The sequence below is a fragment of the Camellia sinensis genome, chromosome 7 (genome assembly GCF_055761805.1).
Source record: "Camellia sinensis isolate YWXY chromosome 7, ASM5576180v1, whole genome shotgun sequence".
Lineage (NCBI taxonomy): Eukaryota > Viridiplantae > Streptophyta > Magnoliopsida > Ericales > Theaceae > Camellia > Camellia sinensis.
In genome coordinates, this window is record NC_138967.1 from 19,573,355 (window position 1) to 19,592,835 (window position 19,481).

At 34.2% G+C, this 19,481-nt stretch overlaps 2 protein-coding genes across 6 annotated transcripts; both read right to left on the reverse strand.

The window, feature by feature from the left end:
* Nucleotides 1–5,338: 5,338 nt before the first annotated feature.
* LOC145788821 (protein BREAST CANCER SUSCEPTIBILITY 2 homolog B-like) lies at nucleotides 5,339–10,720 on the reverse strand. 5 transcript variants are annotated; one of them, XR_014335044.1, is made up of 9 exons: nucleotides 10,517–10,720; nucleotides 7,810–7,891; nucleotides 7,665–7,734; nucleotides 7,497–7,578; nucleotides 7,277–7,388; nucleotides 7,120–7,191; nucleotides 6,415–6,529; nucleotides 6,250–6,320; nucleotides 5,339–5,905 (listed from the first exon to the last, which is right to left on the reverse strand). XR_014335044.1 is itself a non-coding variant. In XM_082877555.1 (8 exons), the coding sequence occupies exons 4-8, from the start codon at nucleotides 7,546–7,548 to the stop codon at nucleotides 5,784–5,786; spliced, it is 429 nt and encodes a 142-aa protein (XP_082733681.1). In that variant the 5' UTR covers nucleotides 7,549–7,578; nucleotides 7,665–7,715; nucleotides 7,810–7,891; nucleotides 10,517–10,720; the 3' UTR covers nucleotides 5,345–5,783. The 5 variants fall into 5 exon arrangements, 3 of the variants coding, with proteins under 3 accessions (XP_082733681.1, XP_082733678.1, XP_082733679.1); XR_014335043.1 differs by having other exon boundaries at nucleotides 5,341–5,905; nucleotides 6,250–6,529; XM_082877555.1 differs by lacking the exon at nucleotides 6,415–6,529 and having other exon boundaries at nucleotides 5,345–5,905; nucleotides 7,665–7,715.
* Nucleotides 10,721–14,226: 3,506 nt separating this feature from the next.
* On the reverse strand, nucleotides 14,227–16,057 carry LOC114317768 (early light-induced protein, chloroplastic). Its single transcript, XM_028264529.2, has 3 exons — nucleotides 15,825–16,057; nucleotides 15,612–15,695; nucleotides 14,227–14,756 (listed from the first exon to the last, which is right to left on the reverse strand). Exons 1-3 carry the CDS (start codon nucleotides 15,966–15,968, stop codon nucleotides 14,412–14,414), a joined length of 573 nt encoding a protein of 190 aa, XP_028120330.2. The 5' UTR covers nucleotides 15,969–16,057; the 3' UTR covers nucleotides 14,227–14,411.
* Nucleotides 16,058–19,481: the final 3,424 nt, after the last annotated feature.

The window sequence follows — 19,481 nt, forward strand, 5'->3', positions numbered from 1 at the left end:
CAGCATATGGAAGGATCACAAGAATAAGATTAAGGCTAAGTATTTCAAGCCTAGAAGTTCTGATCCTAATCTGAAGGATGATGTTCCTTTGTACATTGTGCCAAGCCAGTGGGAAGAACTTGTGGAGTATTGGCGTACTTCCAATGCTGAGGTATACAAATAAGTTATATTTATGATATGTAAACATACAAATCATATTTATATACTTACATTTGTTGAACATGTTATAGAAAATTGCAACTAGGAACACTAAAAATCGACGAACTCACGGCATAGCTCATACCACAAGGCGTACTACTTTCGCTTAGATACGGCATGAGGTTTATATTTTATTTTTTTATTTTTGTATATAAATAAACATTGTATTTGCAAATTATTTGGATTCTAATTTTCATATTTCAAAAAAAATGTAAATGACCAATAAGGGAGAGTCTACTGATAAGATGAATGTTTGACTTATGACACGTAGAGCAGATGACCCAGAGGTTATCCAGACCTTGGTAGTTTCCAAACACCTTTGATTGTATTTAAAGTTTATTTTTTATTTTGTGTGTGTCAACCATCTTAATTTGGCATATACTTGTATGTCTTATTCAATATAGGATGAGTTTAATCGTCAACTCTCTATGCTACCTGAGGATTGTCGAACTTTGAAGGCTAGGAATGCCATTTTCCATGAGTTGATAGGTCATGACAGACATGGATATTGTCGCACATACGGGAGAACTGTGCCTCAGAGAGCGGTGTATAAAGATGGTGCTAGGCCATCACAGTCAACACCCCAGCCATCGACCATTGTTCAGATCACCCAGCAGGTTTGTGTGGAGCTAAGGGATGAGTTGAGAGAGCAGCTGCGAGCAGAGTTCTCTACGCATTTACAGTAGATGAGAGCTGAGATGATGGGTTTTATGTCACAGGGGGCGAGTGTGGATCCCAACAGACAGGTTCGATATAAATTAAATTGTTTGATAGTTCAATTTTCACACAACATTATGTATAAAATTCGAATATGATTAACACATTATGCATTGACTATCATAGGTTCCTGATGCATCGAGTGGCCAACGGGCGTTTAGGGAATCTGTAGAAGACGAGAATTGATATACACCACCACTAGAAGATCAGGTATAAAATGTATCTTTGCATTCTGAGCTAAAATGTATCTTTGCATTCTTTACATTCTAAGTTAAGAGACTTGTGTAAGAAGACGGGACTCAAATCGGATTCCCGGATTGGGAGTTAGAGCTGGATTTAGCAGGAAACTTGGCACACACGACCGCCTAGGTACGAGAGACTTGTGAGAGAGGACGGGACTCCAATCGGGTTCCCGATTTGGGAGTTAGAGCCGGATTTCACTTTAGGCAAACTAGTTCTTTAAGAAACTTGAATTCGAGGTGTTAACGCCCCAAAATCACCAAACGGCGTCGGTTTAGCACGAAACTTGGCACACACAACTGCCTAGGCACGAGAGACTTATGGGAGAAGACGGGGCTCGAATCAGGTTCCTGGTTTGGGAGTTAGAGTCGGATTTCGGTCTAGGCAAACTAGTTCCTTAAGAAACTTGAATTCGAGGTGTTGATGCCCCAAAATCACCAAACGGCGTCGGTTTAGCACGAAACTTAGCACACAAGATCGCCTAGGCACGAGAGACTTATGGGAGAAGACATGACTCCAGTCGGGTTCCCGGTTTGGGAGTTAAAGCCGGATTTCACTTTAGGCAAACTAGTTCCTTAAGAAATTAGAATTCGACGTGTTAACGCCTCCAAATCACCAAACGACGTCGATTTAGCACGAAACTTGGCACACATGACCGCCTAGGCACGACAGACCTGTGGGAGAAGACGGAGCTCAAATCAGGTTCCCGGTTTGGGAGTTAGAGTCGGATTTCGGTCTAGGCAAACTAGTTCCTTAAAAAACTTGAATACGAGGTGTTGACGCTCCAAAATCACCAAACAGCGTCGGTTTAGCACAAAACTTGGAACACACGACTGCTTAGGCACGAGAGACTTGTGGGAGAAGACGAAACTCCAATCGGGTTCTCGGCTTGGGAGTTAGAGCCGGATTTCACTTTAGACAAACTAGTTCCTTAAGAAACTTGAATTCGAGGTGTTAACGCCCCAAAATCACCAAACGACGTCGGTTTAGCACGAAACTTGGCACACACAACTGCCTAGGCACGAGAGACTTATGGGAGAAGACGGGGCTCGAATCAGGTTCCTGGTTTGGGAGTTAGAGTCGGATTTCGGTCTAGGCAAACTAGTTCCTTAAGAAACTTGAATTCGAGGTGTTGATGCCCCAAAATCACCAAACGGCGTCGGTTTAGCACGAAACTTAGCACACAAGATCGCCTAGGCACGAGAGACTTGTGGGAGAAGACATGACTCCAATCGGGTTTCCGGTTTGGGAGTTAGAGCTGGATTTCACTTTCGGCAAACTAGTTCCTTAAGAAACTTGAATTCGAGGTGTTAACGTCCCAAAATCACCAAACGGCGTCGGTTTAGCACGAAACTTGGCACACACGACCGCCTATGCACGAGAGACTTGTGGGAGAAGACGGGACCCCAATCGGGTTCCCGGTTTGGGAGTTAGAGCCAAATTTCGGTCTAGGCAAACTAATTCCTTAAGAAACATGAATTCGAGGTGTTGACGCCCCAAAGTCACCAAATGATCGGTTTATCACGAAACTTGGCACACACGACCACCTAAGCACGAGAGACTTGTGGGAGAAGACGGAACTCGAATCGGGTTCCTGGATTGGGAGTTAGAGCCGGATTTCGGTCTAGGCAAACTGGTTCCTTAAGAAACTTGAATTTGAGGTGTTGACGCCCCAAAATCACCAAACGACGTCGGTTTAGCACGAAACTTGGCACACACAACCACCTAGGCACGAGAGACTTGTGAGAGAAGATGGGACTCTAATCGGGTTCCCGGTTTGGGAGTTAGAGCCGGATTTCACTTTAGGCAAACTAGTTCCTTAAGAAACTTGAATTCGAGGTGTTAACGCCCCAAAATCACCAAACGGCGTCGGTTTAGCACGAAACTTGGCATACACGACCGCCTAGGCACGAGAGACTTGTGGGAGAGGACGGGACTCGAATTGGGTACTCGGATTGGGAGTTAGAGCCGAATTTCGGTCTAGGCAAACTAATTTCTTAAGAAACTTGAATTCGAGATGTTGATGCCCCAAAATCACCCAACGGCGTCAGTTTAGCATGAAACTTGGCACACACGAGCGCTTAGGCACGAGATACTTATAGGAGAAGACGGGGCTCGAATCGGGTTCTCGGTTTAGGAGTTAGAGTCGGATTTCGGTCTAGGCAAACTAGTTCCATAAGAAACTTGAATTCGAGGTGTTGATACCCCAAAATCACCAAACGGCATCGATTTAGCACGAAACTTGGCACACTTGACCGCCTAGGCACGAGAGACTTATGGGAGAAGACGGGACTCCAATCGGGTTCCCGGTTTGGGAGTTAGAGCCGGATTTCGGTCTAGGCAAACTAGTTCCTTAAGAAATTAAAATTCGAGGTGTTGACCCCCCAAAATCACCAAACGATATCGGTTTAGCACGAAACTTGGCACACACGACCGCCTAGGCACGAGAGACTTGTGGGAGAAGACGGGACTCCAATCGGGTTTCCGGTTTGGGAGTTAGGGCCAGATTTCTGTCTAGCCAAAATTATTTACTAAACTATCTTTGTAATTATATAGCAGTTACTTTTTTGTATTTTTTTGTAATTAAACTATTAACACCATTATATTGTCATTAATTATTTTTATTTTGTTATTTTCAGATATTTCTTGAGTAGTAGTTTGCTTCTTTTGGAATGTGGGCGTGTAAAGATTATGACCAACTTTTGTTTTTGTAACCCACGGAAGAATCATGATGAAAACTTTTGGTTTTGATTTACGTTATTTAGATTTGTGAACAACATTATGTATGTATTATGCGACATTATGTCGTGGGATAATTTTTATTGTTATGAATTTTTATTTATGTATTGTTATGAATGGAACAACATTATGAATTTTCATTATGTGCCAACTTTTGTTTATGTATGTATTTATATTATTATGTAATTATCGGTTTTTTTTTAGTTATTTTTCATTTAATACAAGTTATTTTTATATTTTTAATAATTTTAATACAGTTTTTTTTTTTTTTTTTGGAGACGGCAGCACACACTGTCTCAAAAAGAAAATTGAACTAGGATTTTTTGCAACGGTAGCTTTACTGTTGCAAAAGATAGGGGATTTGGTTGAAAAGTAGGGTCTTTAGCGACTGTGTTATTGCCGTCGCCAATAGTCCTTTAGCGACGACAGAAGGTGCTGTCTCAAATAAACTTTTAGCGACGGCAACACAGTGTCGTCTCAAAAAAATCCAGATTTTCACGCGTTATTTGCGATAGAATTTTTCCGTCGCAAAAAAGGTATTTTGCCGTCGCAAACAAAAGGCGGCGGCGTTATGCCGTCGCTAAAACCCTTTTGCAACCCCCTTTGTTGCGACCCCCCACTTGCCGTCGCAAAAAGCCACTTACCGTCGCAAAAAACCTTTTGAGACAGCGTTTGGGATATTTGCGACGGCGTTTTGTCGTCGCAAAAAAATAATTTTTTTGTAGTGCAAAGAAGTTTTTGGTTATTTTATTAAAAAAAAAAAAAGAAGAAGAAGAAAGGCTAAAACGCATTTATATTAAAAGAAAAATAAGCATCATACAAAACAAGAAACACTACAAGAAAATGCACTTTTGGCGACTAAAGTTTTAGTCGCCAAAAATAAGGTTTTTAGTCGCCGAAGCTTTTTCCCGACTAAATATTTTGGTCGCTAGATTTGTCGCGGAAAAACGGTCAGGGAAGGTTACGGCGACTAAATTTTTTTTAGTCGCCAAAAGTCCTATAAATGGCAACTAATATTTTTAGTCGCCAAAAATAATATTTTAGTCGCCAAAATTTTTATTTTCTGCTACTAAAACTTTGGTCGCCAAAACTTGCAATATCTACGGCGACCAAAATTTTAGTCGCCAAAGGGTATTTTTTCCATCTTATTTTATTATTATTATTTTTTTAGCTACTAAATTCTTAGTCGCCTAAAGTCTTTTTTTATTTCAGCTACTAAATATTTAGTAGCCAAAAGTTTTTCTCTATTTTATTTTTATTTTTAGCTACTAAATATTTAGTAGCCAAAAGTTTTTCTCCATTTTATTTTTATTTTTAGCTACTAAATATTTAGTAGCCAAAAGTTTTTTTTCCATTTTTTTTTTAAATTTTTAGCTACTAACATGACAGTTGTATTTAAATAAAGAATTAGCAAATTACAAGCTTGGGTGGGAAGACAGTTCCATAGCTTGCGTGGGATTTATTCCAAACAATATCTAAATAAATATAATTTGTATACAGAACAAATTATCCACAATTTTTTTTTTTTTCTGTCAATCCATAAATCAACACAATGAGACAAACTCAGAACATTTATAATCAAGTTGTGGGTGAAATTCCATCCCAAATCTCAATTAACCTTTATCCCAAATCCAGGTGAACTTCTACAGATTGGCCTACACTGTAAAGCCATTTGTCAAAAGATTAAAATGATAGCTACCTAAGAAAACAGTGGTTGCGACATCCTTAGTGTCCAAATCTGAACCACTTTCATTCTCAAGATGTTGCTCTCATCAGAAAACTTGTGTTCCTGAGCCACACAGCTGGACAAGGATGCAAAGCATAATCCACAAACTCAAAAACTACAAATCCAGCATTCCCTTCTTTATCATGCCTGCAAAAACAAGCAATCAGACAAGCATGTTGTTGTGGGTGCTGCAATTTCTGTCTCTTTGCCATCTCTTCGTTTTGTCGCTGCTGTTGCCTTTTTTTCTTTGTCTGGAACTCGTGTGATGATTCATATTTAGGCAAACTATGCAATCAAAGAACAGGTGGAAATTAATTTAATATAAACAAAACTGAGACACCATCAGGCAAACTATGCAATCAAAGAACAGGTGGAAATTAATTTAATATAAACAAAACTAAGACACCTTTATTTGACAAGCGGAGATCAGTCAAAATATTAATAGAGAGGCTTCAGGAAACCTCAATTGGAGGTGTAAACATATGAAATGCAGAAGGTTTGGCACACTATGACTGAATTTTCCAAGTCTCGTTGAAGGTATATGATTATTACCAAATCTTTTCCTCAGTACAATGAATCAATAAGTAAAATTCAAGCAGCATAGCTAAGAAGAAAGATGTGAGACATACCTTCTAGGATCGCAAGGTAAGGGGTCAGTCCAAAAATATTCAGCATCAAGGGCATCCTTTGCAGATATTCTCTGCGTGAAATGGAAAAAGGGAAAAGGGGAAAAAAAAATTCAAGGAATTGAAAGTTGTTGAACAAAAATGAAAAATGTATACATAGAACAGCACCAAATCTGATAATCTGTGCAGATATGTTCATGGCCTTTCTAATCGAGTTTTTGGAAACAGGAATGCAAAATGCAGTCACCAAAACAATCCATAAGCTACCAAAAATCAACAATCCCTGAAGACACAGAGATGAAACCATCATGATCCTCAACTGTATATAAAAATGTGTCATTAATTAGATGATTTAGGATGAATGTGTTTTGATGGGATATTGGAATCAGACTATTTATTTATTTTCTGAAGAAACAATTAGGGCATGAAAAGCATCCAAAATCATTATGTTCCATTTAAGTTAATGAAATATATATTTAATGTACTTAATCACAAAGTCAGTCAAAAAATGGATCTCAGTTTTAATTTTTAAAATATTGAATTTTGGTAGACCTATAACAACTAATAAAGGGTTAGCATTTTCTCCACACCCTTTTTGTAATAAGTCAAAACTCAGATTTATATTGTCATTTTCCAAACTAATAAAGTAAGTCATTTTATTGACATTGTAGTGTTAGTTTCTCCAAACTAATGAAGTAAAAAAGTCATCATTTAGTTTGTCAATAAACTAATCATTTTAGTCTGAAATTTATAGACAAACTGAAATTTATATTCAAGCTGGCAATGATGAACATAGTAAAGGCCAGAAATGAGTATTCAGAAGGCAAACAATTTAGCATTTGCAGTTTGCTTCCTAAGGTAAGACAGAATCACCTCTGTTTGTATAATTGTATCATTTTAGCTTCCATTCTCTCTGATCTCACAATAAATCCCCCATTACTTAACCTGGATGGGAGAAACAAACACAGTTTCTATCACATTAAAAGCATTCAACAAGCTTCAAGTAAAAGCAAAATCAACTTCAGATTACCTTTCCCTGTAGAGAACAGGGTATATCCGTGTGACTCCAATTAATGTGCTAGGAACTGGACCTCCCATACCCTTGATACATCTAAATGCTAATGGAGCACCACCACCCTTACCTAGAGATAAAGATTAGAACATGTTCAAGCAAGATGAAACTGAAATGTGCTGCTGCAAGATAATAAGGGCAAGAAGACAAGAATGCACGTAACTACTTAAACACTTACATAACCCCAAACGATCAGCCCAATGAGCACTATATGCCCCATTCATGTGCATTAGAAGACCAACGGTGCTAGATGCCTAACACTAAAGCAAAAACTTGATCAAATCCTATAGGTACAATTGAAGTTTTAGCCAAACGACTTATATAGTAACCTAAACTGGGTAATAACCTCAAGAGGTGAAACAGGCCCAATCCAGCCACTTAATCCAGCTCCCCAGATCTTCAGATGACAACATAAACTGTAAGCAATAGGAAGTTCTAACCGGATATCTAGTCAAAAGAAGAAATGGAAAATAGTGAAACCAAAGAAGTACCCTAAGTTTCTGTCCCACAAACAATTGCCCAGTAGCCAGCTTCTTCATTAGCAGTGCATCTAATATAGCATTGATTGAGTACCTATAAAAACAAATGACATTCACATACCCCCAAAAAGCACACCAAGTTATAGCCTACATATGAAAACTACATAACAAACCAACAAACCCAAGAAATTTTGTAATTGAAACCAAGTATCATGGTATTGCCATTATCTCTATAGCTTTATTGTGATTAATATTTATGGCACAAGACAAATTTTACCCATTAATTTTAATCACCACCACGTTTATGTAATTGAAACAAAGTGAATTCAAGGAAAGTCAGAGGGTCAAACTGTAATTCACCCAAAATTAAATAAGACTCTTTCTCTCCCCCCACTATTAGTGTAAACAGGGTTTATGACAAGGACAAGGACTTCAAACAGTATACAAATTTTGTTTATGCACTTTGAAAATGGTCCAGCTTGCTTTCTTCCAAACTTTACTCTACAGTCCCAGAAGCACTGAATAAAGGTCCAAAGTAGTAAGAATGGCAAAGCATATGTGGAAACCAGGAATCATGTAAAAGGGGGATTTAGTATTAAATGAAATCAGTAACTCAAATGTATTATGGATTCATACAATAAAATTAAAGTTTCATGCATATTGAGCCATTATTTCGAAGGGTAAATCAAATTTTGCATCCATATAACTTTTATTAAAAAAAACACTTTAGTGTTCACAGTTTCAAGTATGACACATTGTCGTGTATATTAAGTTTAATGGTCAACTTCATCTTAAGAATTTAGACAAGAATTAAATACACTTGAGTTCCACGTCAGTTCCATGTGATCCACGTGAGATTCATGAGAGCTTCACATGATCAAAGAAAGTTATTTGCTATTGGCATGTATTTTTGCATCCAAATCGCTAACAACAATTAACAGTTGGACCTAATTGAAACCAATTAAAAAATATGAAGTTCAATACATTACAATTAAAACTATAAGGACCAAGTAAAATCCACTCCAAACTGTGGGAGCACAAAAATGTAAATATCCAGTTCCCAATGGATGTCCAGATGCACCTGAATTTGGACACTTTTTTTATGACTGCATTATTACATTCTTAGTGAAATTCAGTTAAGAACATAAGATAACTAAAGGCACCATTTTGCCATTTTGAAGATCAAAATAAACCCAGCAGCGGCATAAGAGACCATCATTGTAAAAGGGCAATCCAACAAAAGTACTGATGCCATCAAATTAAGAGGGACAGAAACCTGTAAATGGTGTTTGATCCATAATGGGAATATGTAAGCTCAACTGGTTTCCATTTTCCAGCATAACAGCCACAAACCATCAACTGTCTATTTCTGACCAAATTAATTTTGTCCAGGATTATCAAAGTAAAAAAGCTCAGTAAATAAGGAGGCTATATTGGCAGTTTAAGTCACTAGTGAAGCTATAATTGACCAAAAAGTCTAAGAAGGGAAAGCCTAACTGTTCAGAACATAAAGAGGCCCAAAGAAAAAATACAGCACAACATCTTTGAGCTTTAAAATGAATAATGGATATCCATTCATTTCAAAAAAACATGCTTTTCACACTCTAAAGCAGGTATATTCAAGTTACTTTTTATGTAATTTTGGAACTACTTCTACCATTCTTAAGCTATTACTTTGACAGCAAGTCAATGTTGATAAGCATGACTGATGAGATTCTCAACGTAGAAAAAGGAAAGATCCGAAACTCCTGAGTTGTAGATCAATGACAATGATGAAGAAGACAATTCACAAATTCCTAATCAAACTTAAGTATCTTGCATCAATATAAATCATTGCAGAAATCAGCCTTACTTTGATGACCGTCACATTCTTGGAGAACAAACAGAGCAGTGTAACTAGGAGGTCCATAATAAGTAATACTTTTTTTTTCCCTTTCTTTCTCTTTTCTTATTTTACAAGAAGGGAAGCCACATGAACACAGAATCAGTGAGAGCATCAGAATTACCAACCACCAAAAAAATAATAATAATAATTCAAACCAAGCTAATTGAGAAAAACAAAATCTAATTCAATTCTGACCCAGTTGCTTGAATTGAGTATGGTTTAATATATGAAAAAGAAAAAAAGACAAACAAAATATGGATATAAAAATTCAAAGAAAATGAAACCACCTATCAGATTCTACCCAGCTAAGGAAACATCATTTATTATTCAAATTCATACATCTCTGTGAAGGTAAATACTTACACACAGCTAACCCCTCAAATTCAAATTCAGAAAACAAAAAGGAGGATGAGATTTCACAATGACTCAAGCTTTTGTTATGCATAAAAAACTCAAAATCATTCAATCATGAGCACAAATAGCTATTAGGATCACAAAAATCACTACCTCCACCAAATCAAAGCAAGACCATTTTTTTTATAATAAAAAAAAATCAAATTGAAACCCATTTGCTTAAATTGAGTAGGATTTGAAATATAAAACTCAAAAAATAATAAAAAAGTCAAAACCCATATGTAGAATGCAGAGCAAATTTCAATCCTATTAAGCGAAGAGGACATCACCGAATTGAGTCCTAAAATTTTCCATTAACTTACCTACTAATAATATTCTTAAATTGTTCAGTATCTTAAATCAATTGCTATCTACCTAATAAAACCCTAGATCCGAGATGGTGAAATGGGGAAATAGAGGAAGAGAGAGAGAGAGAGAAACCTGAATGTGGCTGGGAGGGAGGCCGCGATGGTGAGCGGCGGTAGCGAGAGCCGCGATGTCGGTGGTGGAAGTTCGATGGTAACTGTTAGCAGGGATGGTGAGGGTGAGGTTTGCTAGTGTTTGACACAGAAGTGTATATGATATCGTGTGTCTGTGTGTGTGAGAGACAGAACAGAGTCTAAATAGATCAGGCGCCAAAAATAATTTGTTTCCCTCTCAAACAAAAATTTCAACCTTTCGCAACTAAATATATTTTTGGTCGCCAAATAACAATAAAATTCTTTTTTGGCGACCAAAACCAAAGGTAAAAAAATATTTTTTTAATTTTCAATCGGCGACTAAATGGTTTAGTAGCCAAAAGTCAACATATAGCGACCAAGATTCTTTTTTGTCGCTGAAAATAAACGTTTGGCGACCAAATTTTTGGTCGCCAAAGGTAAAAAATTAATTTTTTAATTTTCTTTTGGCGACAAAATGATTTTAGTAGCCAAAACTTAATGTACGGCGACTAAAAATTTTTTTAGTCGCCAATTCTAGCATTTTTAGTGACGAAATTTTTTTTTAGTCGCCAAAAATCAATATACCCCGACTAAAAAAATTTAGTAGCTAAATATTTTACTTTTGGCGACTAAAAAAATTAGTTGGTCGCCAATTTCATAACTTTTGGCGACGAAATTTTTTTTAGTCGCTAATTTTGGTCGCTGAATGTGTATTTTGTTGTAGTGAAATATAAAAAACAACAAAGCCCAAAGAGCCAAATTATAAATTATACACATACTTTGTTTGGTTTTAATTGATTTTTTGAAAATTAAGCTTTTTTATTTTTTGTCGTTTTTATTTTTTAGTTATTTTTTTAATATTTTCAGTAAATTTTTTACTTTCTAGATACATACAACTTAGATGCACCTAAAAAAGTAAAATATTTGTGAAAAAAATATTTAAAAAATTCAATAATTACACAAAAATATGAAAATGTAATAATTTTTTGTATTTTTATATTTGATGAATTTTTTTAAGAATTTTTTTTTTAATTTTATTTATAAATATTATACTTTTAAGTGTATTAGGGGTGGGCATTTGTCAGATCAAGCTAGGTTCGGGCCGGGTTGATACTACATAATAAGGGATTTTGTGTCTAGCTAAACTCAGCCCAACCCCAACTTCTTACCTCTACATCTGCCCAAGCTTGTCCCAAAAAATAATTATAAATCCCAAGCCAACCCATCGAGCTATTGTTATTGTTAATTTTTTTAAAAACATTTCATAAAATTTGATCACACATTATATTTCCTAAATAAATAAATTGACATCATTATAAATTGAAGAATTTTGTATATAAATTGAAGAATTTCTTAAATAAATTCAACCACACATCACCACAAATGTGAGTTTTAATAAAATCAACAAAAATAGAGTCTAGATCCCAACAAAAAATATATATTTCAATATATTATATTTAATTAATTAATTTAATAGCGGATCGAGTTAGGCTAGGTTGAAAGTATAGATATCAAGCCCAATCCATTAATATATCGGGCTGAACATGTTGCGTCAGCTCAACATGTTGCCCCAGCTCAAGCCTATGGACTAAAATAACTTTTCCAAACTCTAAAAACATAGGGCCAGGTGGGTTGGACAGGCAAACAGGCTGATGCCCACCCCTAGGGTAGATGCATCTAAAGAATAAAAAAAATTGTTAAAACATTAAAATTTTTGACTAAAACCAACACGAAAAATAAAAAATAAAAAAACTTACTAATCTGAAAAGTAGGTTCAATTTTCTAAACCAAGCAAAGGTTAGCAATTTTGGAAAATTCACTAATCTTCTCATAGAAGTTGCAAGGGAGGAGGATAGAGAGAAGAAAGAATTATGGTGGTGGGTGTTGAAAATTCAAAAATCAATATAAAAATATAGGAGAGAAGCTTTCAAACTCTTATTCCTAGACATAAAAAAAACTTAAATCTATATTACAATAGTTTCTTTTAAAGCTCGTTGAGACCGTCAGAAATCTCTAGGAAGAAAAGCTCCCGCTGGGTTGTCCTTTACCAAAGAAATATACACGTATTATAGAATATTGCAATGCTTCTTTCATCTGCATAGGTCTAAAATTATTCTTACAGGTCTAAAGTGTCTTACTATAGGTTATTGTCATCTTCCCTAATTAATTTTTGCATGTAGGCCTCCCCGAAAATTTGGTAGGCCTTTCAAGGTTGCATGTAAAAATCACCCCCTCACAAAAGTGAAATATTTATGCTTAGGCTGTCTAGCAAGTCATTAGAAGTTGAAACAATCGACAACTATGTCGCACCCCTCTTCATATTCATGTTTGAATGACGAAAGTTTTTTGTATTGAAATTTGCCATTGTATTATTGAATCTATGATAATGGTTTGTTCAGATGATCTTTCATTTTGAATCGAAGTTATTATTATTCACAAATGTGAATTTTCATTTTTCATTGTTCAAATGGTTTGGATAATTTTGGTGCATGGTGAAACATAGGAAAATCCTGTGTTGTCAAAGGTTTTATGAAATAATAGAAGTGGAAATGTTTTGACATCATCTCTCCGCAATAGTCACCATCTTTTCCCATTGGCATTCTCTAGTTGCCACTACAGCAAATTCCAAACAGCAATGATACGAACTAAAAAAATTTATTTAGAATTTTACTTGAAAAACCTAACATGTTCAAATTTAATCCTAGGATCAATCATACGCTAATTGAATTTACACCCCCACACCACATTATCGTGCGTGGTACACTTCACTTGGTATCCTTGGCAAGGCATATCAATTTGGGTTTTTTTTTAATGATCTAAAAAATTTGAGTTTTTTTTATTTTATTATTTGGCAAAGTACAATAAATTTCAATTATATATATATAACTATTAAAGAGGCAGAGACACCTTAAATAAAATCAGGTGAATAAAACTACATCGAGTAGAATTTTTAATTTCTTAATGAAATGCAAAAATTTTGGTGAAAAGAGAGACTTCAAATAAAATCAGGAGAAAAAACACACACAGAAACAGTTATGCAGATAATTGAAGAATTCTTGATCTCGTTTCAAAGCTTAAGATGATGCGAATATTTGGTGTCCATGTTTCATGTGATTTTTTTTTTAGACTAAAATCTATGGCTGTGTTTGGTTTAGTTTTAAAATTATAATTCTCTTTTTAGAGTTGTGATTTGAGTTTAGAATTGTGAGTTGAGTCTTGAAAATAAAAAGTTTGTTTGGTTATGAGTTTTAAAAAGTATTTTTAAATTTTCAATTTTGAATAGAGCGGATTGGGTTTACCCGATCATCCACTCCAACATCCTTCCAGACCTCTGGCCAAAACATTGATTTTTTTTCTTTTTTACAATTGCAACTTGTTATTTGAAAAAAATAAATAAATTTGTTTTAGATATTTTTTAAATATAAAAATTATATTTTTAGATTTTTTATAAAAATAAATTTAATTATTTCATTACTAACCATCTTCAACACTATATCATCAAAAGAGTTTTGAAAAAAAATTTGTACTATGTGTCCCGTTATGAGTGGTGAAATTAATTTTTAATTTAATTATGTATAATTTTGAATTGAATGTTTAATTGTAAATTTTAAAAAGTGTTTTGAAAATTTTATATTTGAAATCATAATTACAAACAAACCAAATGGAGCCTATGATTCCCAAATGGAGCCTCTAATAATTTGACAACAAATATCATTAAAATTTGTTTAATAGAAAACTACCACGGCATGCTCTTTCTAGAAAGATAGTACATTATTTCGATATTAATATTGCTACAACTTTACGAAGTCTATCTTGTATGAAATTGATTTTTTTTTTTCTTCATAAATAATCAAAATTACACGTCATCAAAATTACATAAAAAAAAAAAGTGGGACCTACACAAGGGCTCCACCTTTGACAAACTCAGTGAAAGCCAATGCAACCAAACCCAACATAGCAAACCTCCCATTCCAGAGCTCAGCATCAGAGCTCATAATCCCCTCTGAACGAGACTCCACACTCACCCCTTTGAATAGAGGTATCAAAGATGCTAGGGTTAGCACAATGCTTGTCCCCACAAACCATGAAACTCCACCATTGGATATCTGGGCCAACACATCCTCACCCTTCGATAGTTCCACCGCCATCGCGGCCACGAACCCGATCATCGCCAGCCTGCCGTTGATTCTCTCCGGTGCGGGTCCACTGAATGCTAACACGTCAGAAAATTTGGTACTTACCTGTCATGGTTAATAATGTATTATTATTAATAATATAAACACATTATCAAAATCTAAGATGAATGATTTTGTAAATTTTGAGACTTCTCTTAACAATTTTGAATTTATTTAAGAGATTTGGTGAGGTGACCATTTATCACTTATCTTCTTCGGCTTTTGCTTTTGCTTTTGTTTTTGTTTTTGTAAATTTTTAGTATTTTTGGTAGAATCAAACCTTGAACTTTGTACTCTGTAATTTTGTGAAAGTTACAGTTTACGCTCTTAAATTTTTTTTTTTTTTTAATGATTATTGAAGTGGAAAACAAAAAAAAGGTAGTGAAAACTACTTGTGCAAAGTTTAACTTTTACAATAAAGATAAAGTGGAAAGTGTAAAGCTTATATGTTTATAGGGTGTAAAGTGTAAACAAATTAAAAAGTTATAGGATGAAAATTATATATATATATATATATATATATTATCTAAAAGGGCTTTAGGGCAACTTTTGTAAAATTATAAAGCTTTCGTTTTGAGATGTTGGTTTATTTTTTGACTTTTTAATTTTTACTTATTTTAATATGAAGCTAAAAAATTATATTTAGGATAGACTTCTTGACTTTTTTAACTTTATAAGAAAAAAATGAAATAATTATAATTTAAATATAACATTTTATCTTATTAATTTTTTAATTTAATTTATTTATTTACTTATTTTTGGCTAAAATAGCCACAAAACCATTTGCCAGACATAACCAAAGAGGTAAAAAGACCATTAAATCTAGGTAAACATTTCTTCCTCTTGTAATATCATTTTGAGATAATTATATGAAATTAATCAAAAAGAGTTGGTGAAGTTAAATTAGTGCACTACTATTACCTTTGGCTTCGGTGGAGGAAAAGGGATTGGCTGTGATGCCGGCGGAGGAGTTGTAATGGGTGTCACATCCTTATTTTGATCATCCTGCCCAGTCAAACAATCAAACGGTTAGATTTCTCCCAAATCCATTAAACATCAAATCATGTAACTCAACACTCATACTGGATTGATCGAAAGACTGATCAACGGTAACAAAAAGAATACAAGGCCTACCTCTGCCATGCACCGCACTTGCATGCCAGCATTCCTCTGAAGACGTGGCACGTAGCTGCAAGGAGTGAACTGACTGAACCTTGCTCTCGCCGTGACACCTGACACTGGTCTTGCCAGGATGGACTGCATTGCTGACGTGGCCATTTGAAAAATAGAAAGTCTAATAGGAAATAACAAGTTTGATATATGTAGAGAGAGGCTATTGATTGATGAAACACTTATGGGATGTGAATAAGGGTTTCCTAGGGTGATATATATAGGCCATGAAAAGCAAATGAATTGGTGGATGTGGTAGTTCCACATCTTCCACTGCTTTGGACTCCACAATGGGGCTGTGTGATTTTAATTTTTGAATCTATACCAGATTGTTTGGTACAGTTGTTGTTTATATTTTATTAGGTAAAAATAATTTAAATAAGTTAAAAAAATTAATTATCTAAATATTTGGGAGATGTACTTTTAATTTTTATTTTTTGATTATCAACTTTATAGTAAGTTGTACTAAACTGGCCAATAAAGAGGATTTAAATTAATAAAAATAGTTGCAATATATATCTTTTTATGTAGTTTTCATTATAATTGAGAATATAAGGTGGACATGTCACAAAGTGGAATTTGAAAGTATTAACTAAAGTACGGTGGAGATTAAGCATTCCTTGCCCACCAATTTCTTTATTCTTCAAATTTCATGCAATTTTAATAAATAAATTAAGAGAAAATTTGATGCATAATTTAATAATAATAAATATATTTACAAAAATTAAAAGTCTTGTTAATGTGTATTAAGAAAATTTAAAAATATTTTATATAAAATGTAAAATGTAAAATATTTATGTCTGTAAATGTTAACAAAATTCAAAAATTAATTAGGCAGAGCAAAAAATGAGGAGGGAGTCACGTGTGTGACTGCTCAATTGAAAGTGGAACCACATTGGTGGATGTTGAAGTTCCACGTCATCATCTACCCCCAAAAGGGGGATTGGGTCACGTGGCCTCATTTTTGTCTACACATGCAGTGTCCGGGTGACGTGGCCAACACATCCACCACAAAGAACTCATTTTTGCTCATCGCATTCACCAAGGATTTTTTAGAATATTTTTTTCTTAAAATTTTTTTAAGTGATATATTATTATGTGGTTAAGATTTAATGTTAAAAAATTGATGTAACTTGTCATTAAATCTCAACCACATAATACACCACTCTAAAAAACTTTAAAAAAAAAAACTCTAGAGAATCCTTGCTCCATGGCATTAGCGATTAGTATCTTTTCTCTCTGGGAAGAACGTTTTCAGTTTAGTTTTTTCGGTTTTTTTATTATTTGAATTTAGTTAAAAAAATTGGATGAGTTTTTAGTTTTTTATTTTATTTTATATATATAGTTTTTGTAAGAAAAAAATTACAGTAAATAATTAAATTTAGATATGACATTTTATCTTATTAATTTTCTAATCTAACTATTTTGCCAAAACGAAGGCTAAGTTTGTTTTAGATTTAGTTAGGTATCGTGAGTATAATTTTGTAGGGGTGCAATTTGGGTGGGTTCAACCCGAGCAACCCGAGCCCAGTCCGAATTTTTTTAGGATTTGAACAAAATATTTTCAAATTCGGTATGAGCTTGGGGAAAAATTTTGAAACCCGAATTAAATTTGGACGGGCTTGGACAAAGATGTCAAACAACCCGAGCAACTCGAAGTCCGAATTATACATATATAGATATATAAAAATATTAAATATAAATATAATTATTAGTCATTACATGATATTAAAGTAATTTATGTTATTAAATCATATTGAATATATATTATATATACAAATAACATAAAATCTTACCCTTTTTCTTTTTATTTTCACTCATAAATTGTAAGGACTACTATAGGGGTATCTCTCTTACATTATATAAATTATTTGTTTTGATGATATTAATGATTTTCTATAATAAAAAAATAATAAAAATTAAAAAAAAAAACTGAAATTCATTTACAATTCGGGCAACTCGGGCAATTCGGGTTTAGCTCGGGTCGGGCTTGGGCAGACAACCTCGGGTTACAATTCGGGCTTGGGCAAGTCTCAGCACAAGTTGGGCTGGGCTTGGACAACCTCCCAATCCAACCGAACCCGTCCGAGTTGCACCCCTACAATTTTGTTCATACATTTTGAAAGTGTGAGAATAAATAAAAGGGAAGGCGTGCATACCATATGCACCTTACTATAAATTAATATAATTTATTATAAAATTTCGTAATATTAATAACAAAATGTATAACCTCGTCACAAATTACCGTAATAAAATATTTAAAATTTTATCATTCGTTATAATAAAAGTTTGTGGCTTGGTTATAACTTTTTTGTTATGTCAATTTATAACGAGATTATATATTTTATGATTTACGTTACAAAAGTTTATAATAAAATTATATCATTTTATGATAAGAAAACATATGATATGTAACCCTAAAGAGGTTGACACCGTACAATTTTCTTGAATACGAAATTTCATTCATCCATAAAAATAGAATTCTTAATTTTAAATTAGATTAATATGTTTTTTTATTATAAGATTTATTGTTTTGAATAAATTATAATTTATATATTTATTTTGATAAAGTGTCTAGTGAGTGGAACTCTCTAGTAACCGAGCTCATACAATGCCACGTTTGACCACACAAAATTTGATACGTCAGTGTCTGTAATTTTCCAGAATGTGAGAGAAGTTCTTGGCTGCTAATAAGGTTGGAGGCTGCTCATTGGATTGTTTAAAATTTGTTTAATTTTGTTATGATATTCAACTTTTGTGAAATGGTTTGACGAGAAGTACAAAAGATTATTTTGTTTTTAATTTGACCCTTAATTTATTTGTTGATTCTTCTTTATCTGTTGAGTTTTTTTTGTTGATTATTTGTTTAAATTTTACCTATTTGTTTAAATTTTTTCTTATCTGTTCAATTTTTTTATTTAATTTTTTAATCTTTTTAATTCAAATTTCCCTTATCTATTTAAATATTTGTCCAAATAAAATTCTATCTGTAAGATTGGTAGAGAGGTAGAGAGAGAGAAAAGTGAGAGACTGAATGAATGTTATATTCAATGTCTATGTTGATTACAAGAGTGATGCTCATTTATAGAGGAAGCACCGAAAGGAGAAAACAAAAGCTAAGACAAAAGCTATGCGTAATAATGAAAGTGTGTTAGTGGTGTTTGGCCTTTACAGCATACAATGTCAGATTGGTATCTAATGTATATTATATATGAACATTTCTAATGTATATCTAATGTATATTATATATTAACAGCCCCCGCAAACTCAAGGAGAGTAGGCATTCACCAAGTTGAGTTTAGAAATAAGATCACGGAAGCGCCCAGGAGGATGAGCTTTCGTGAAAATATCAGCAGGCTGATCGGCAGAAGCAATAGGGAGAAGATAAACAGTACCACGTGTAACATGCTGTTAAATGAAATGACAATCAATCTCAATATGCTTGCTGCGATCATGAAAAACATCATTGTGAGCAATCTGAATGGCACTTTGATTGTCACAATAGAGAGAGGTAGCCCGAGAAGAGGAAACACCCAGATCAGTGATGAGCCAGCAAAGCCAGAGAAGTTCCTGAGTAGTATCAGCAAGAGCTCGGTATTCAGCTTCGGTACTAGAGCGGGC

Coding starts and splice junctions, on each gene's coding strand:
- LOC145788821 (XM_082877555.1), bottom strand. CDS start 7,548: ATGCACATGAATGGGGCATATAGTGCTCATTGGGCTGATCGTTTGGGG. Junction 7,389..7,496: donor GGCTGATCGTTTGGGGTTAT/GTAAGTGTTTAA, acceptor CTTTATCTCTAG/GTAAGGGTGGTGGTGCTCCA. Junction 6,321..7,119: donor ATACAATTATACAAACAGAG/GTGATTCTGTCT, acceptor CATTTCACGCAG/AGAATATCTGCAAAGGATGC.
- LOC114317768 (XM_028264529.2), bottom strand. CDS start 15,968: ATGGCCACGTCAGCAATGCAGTCCATCCTGGCAAGACCAGTGTCAGGT. Junction 15,696..15,824: donor AAGTGCGGTGCATGGCAGAG/GTAGGCCTTGTA, acceptor TTGACTGGGCAG/GATGATCAAAATAAGGATGT. Junction 14,757..15,611: donor TTCCTCCACCGAAGCCAAAG/GTAATAGTAGTG, acceptor TAACCATGACAG/GTAAGTACCAAATTTTCTGA.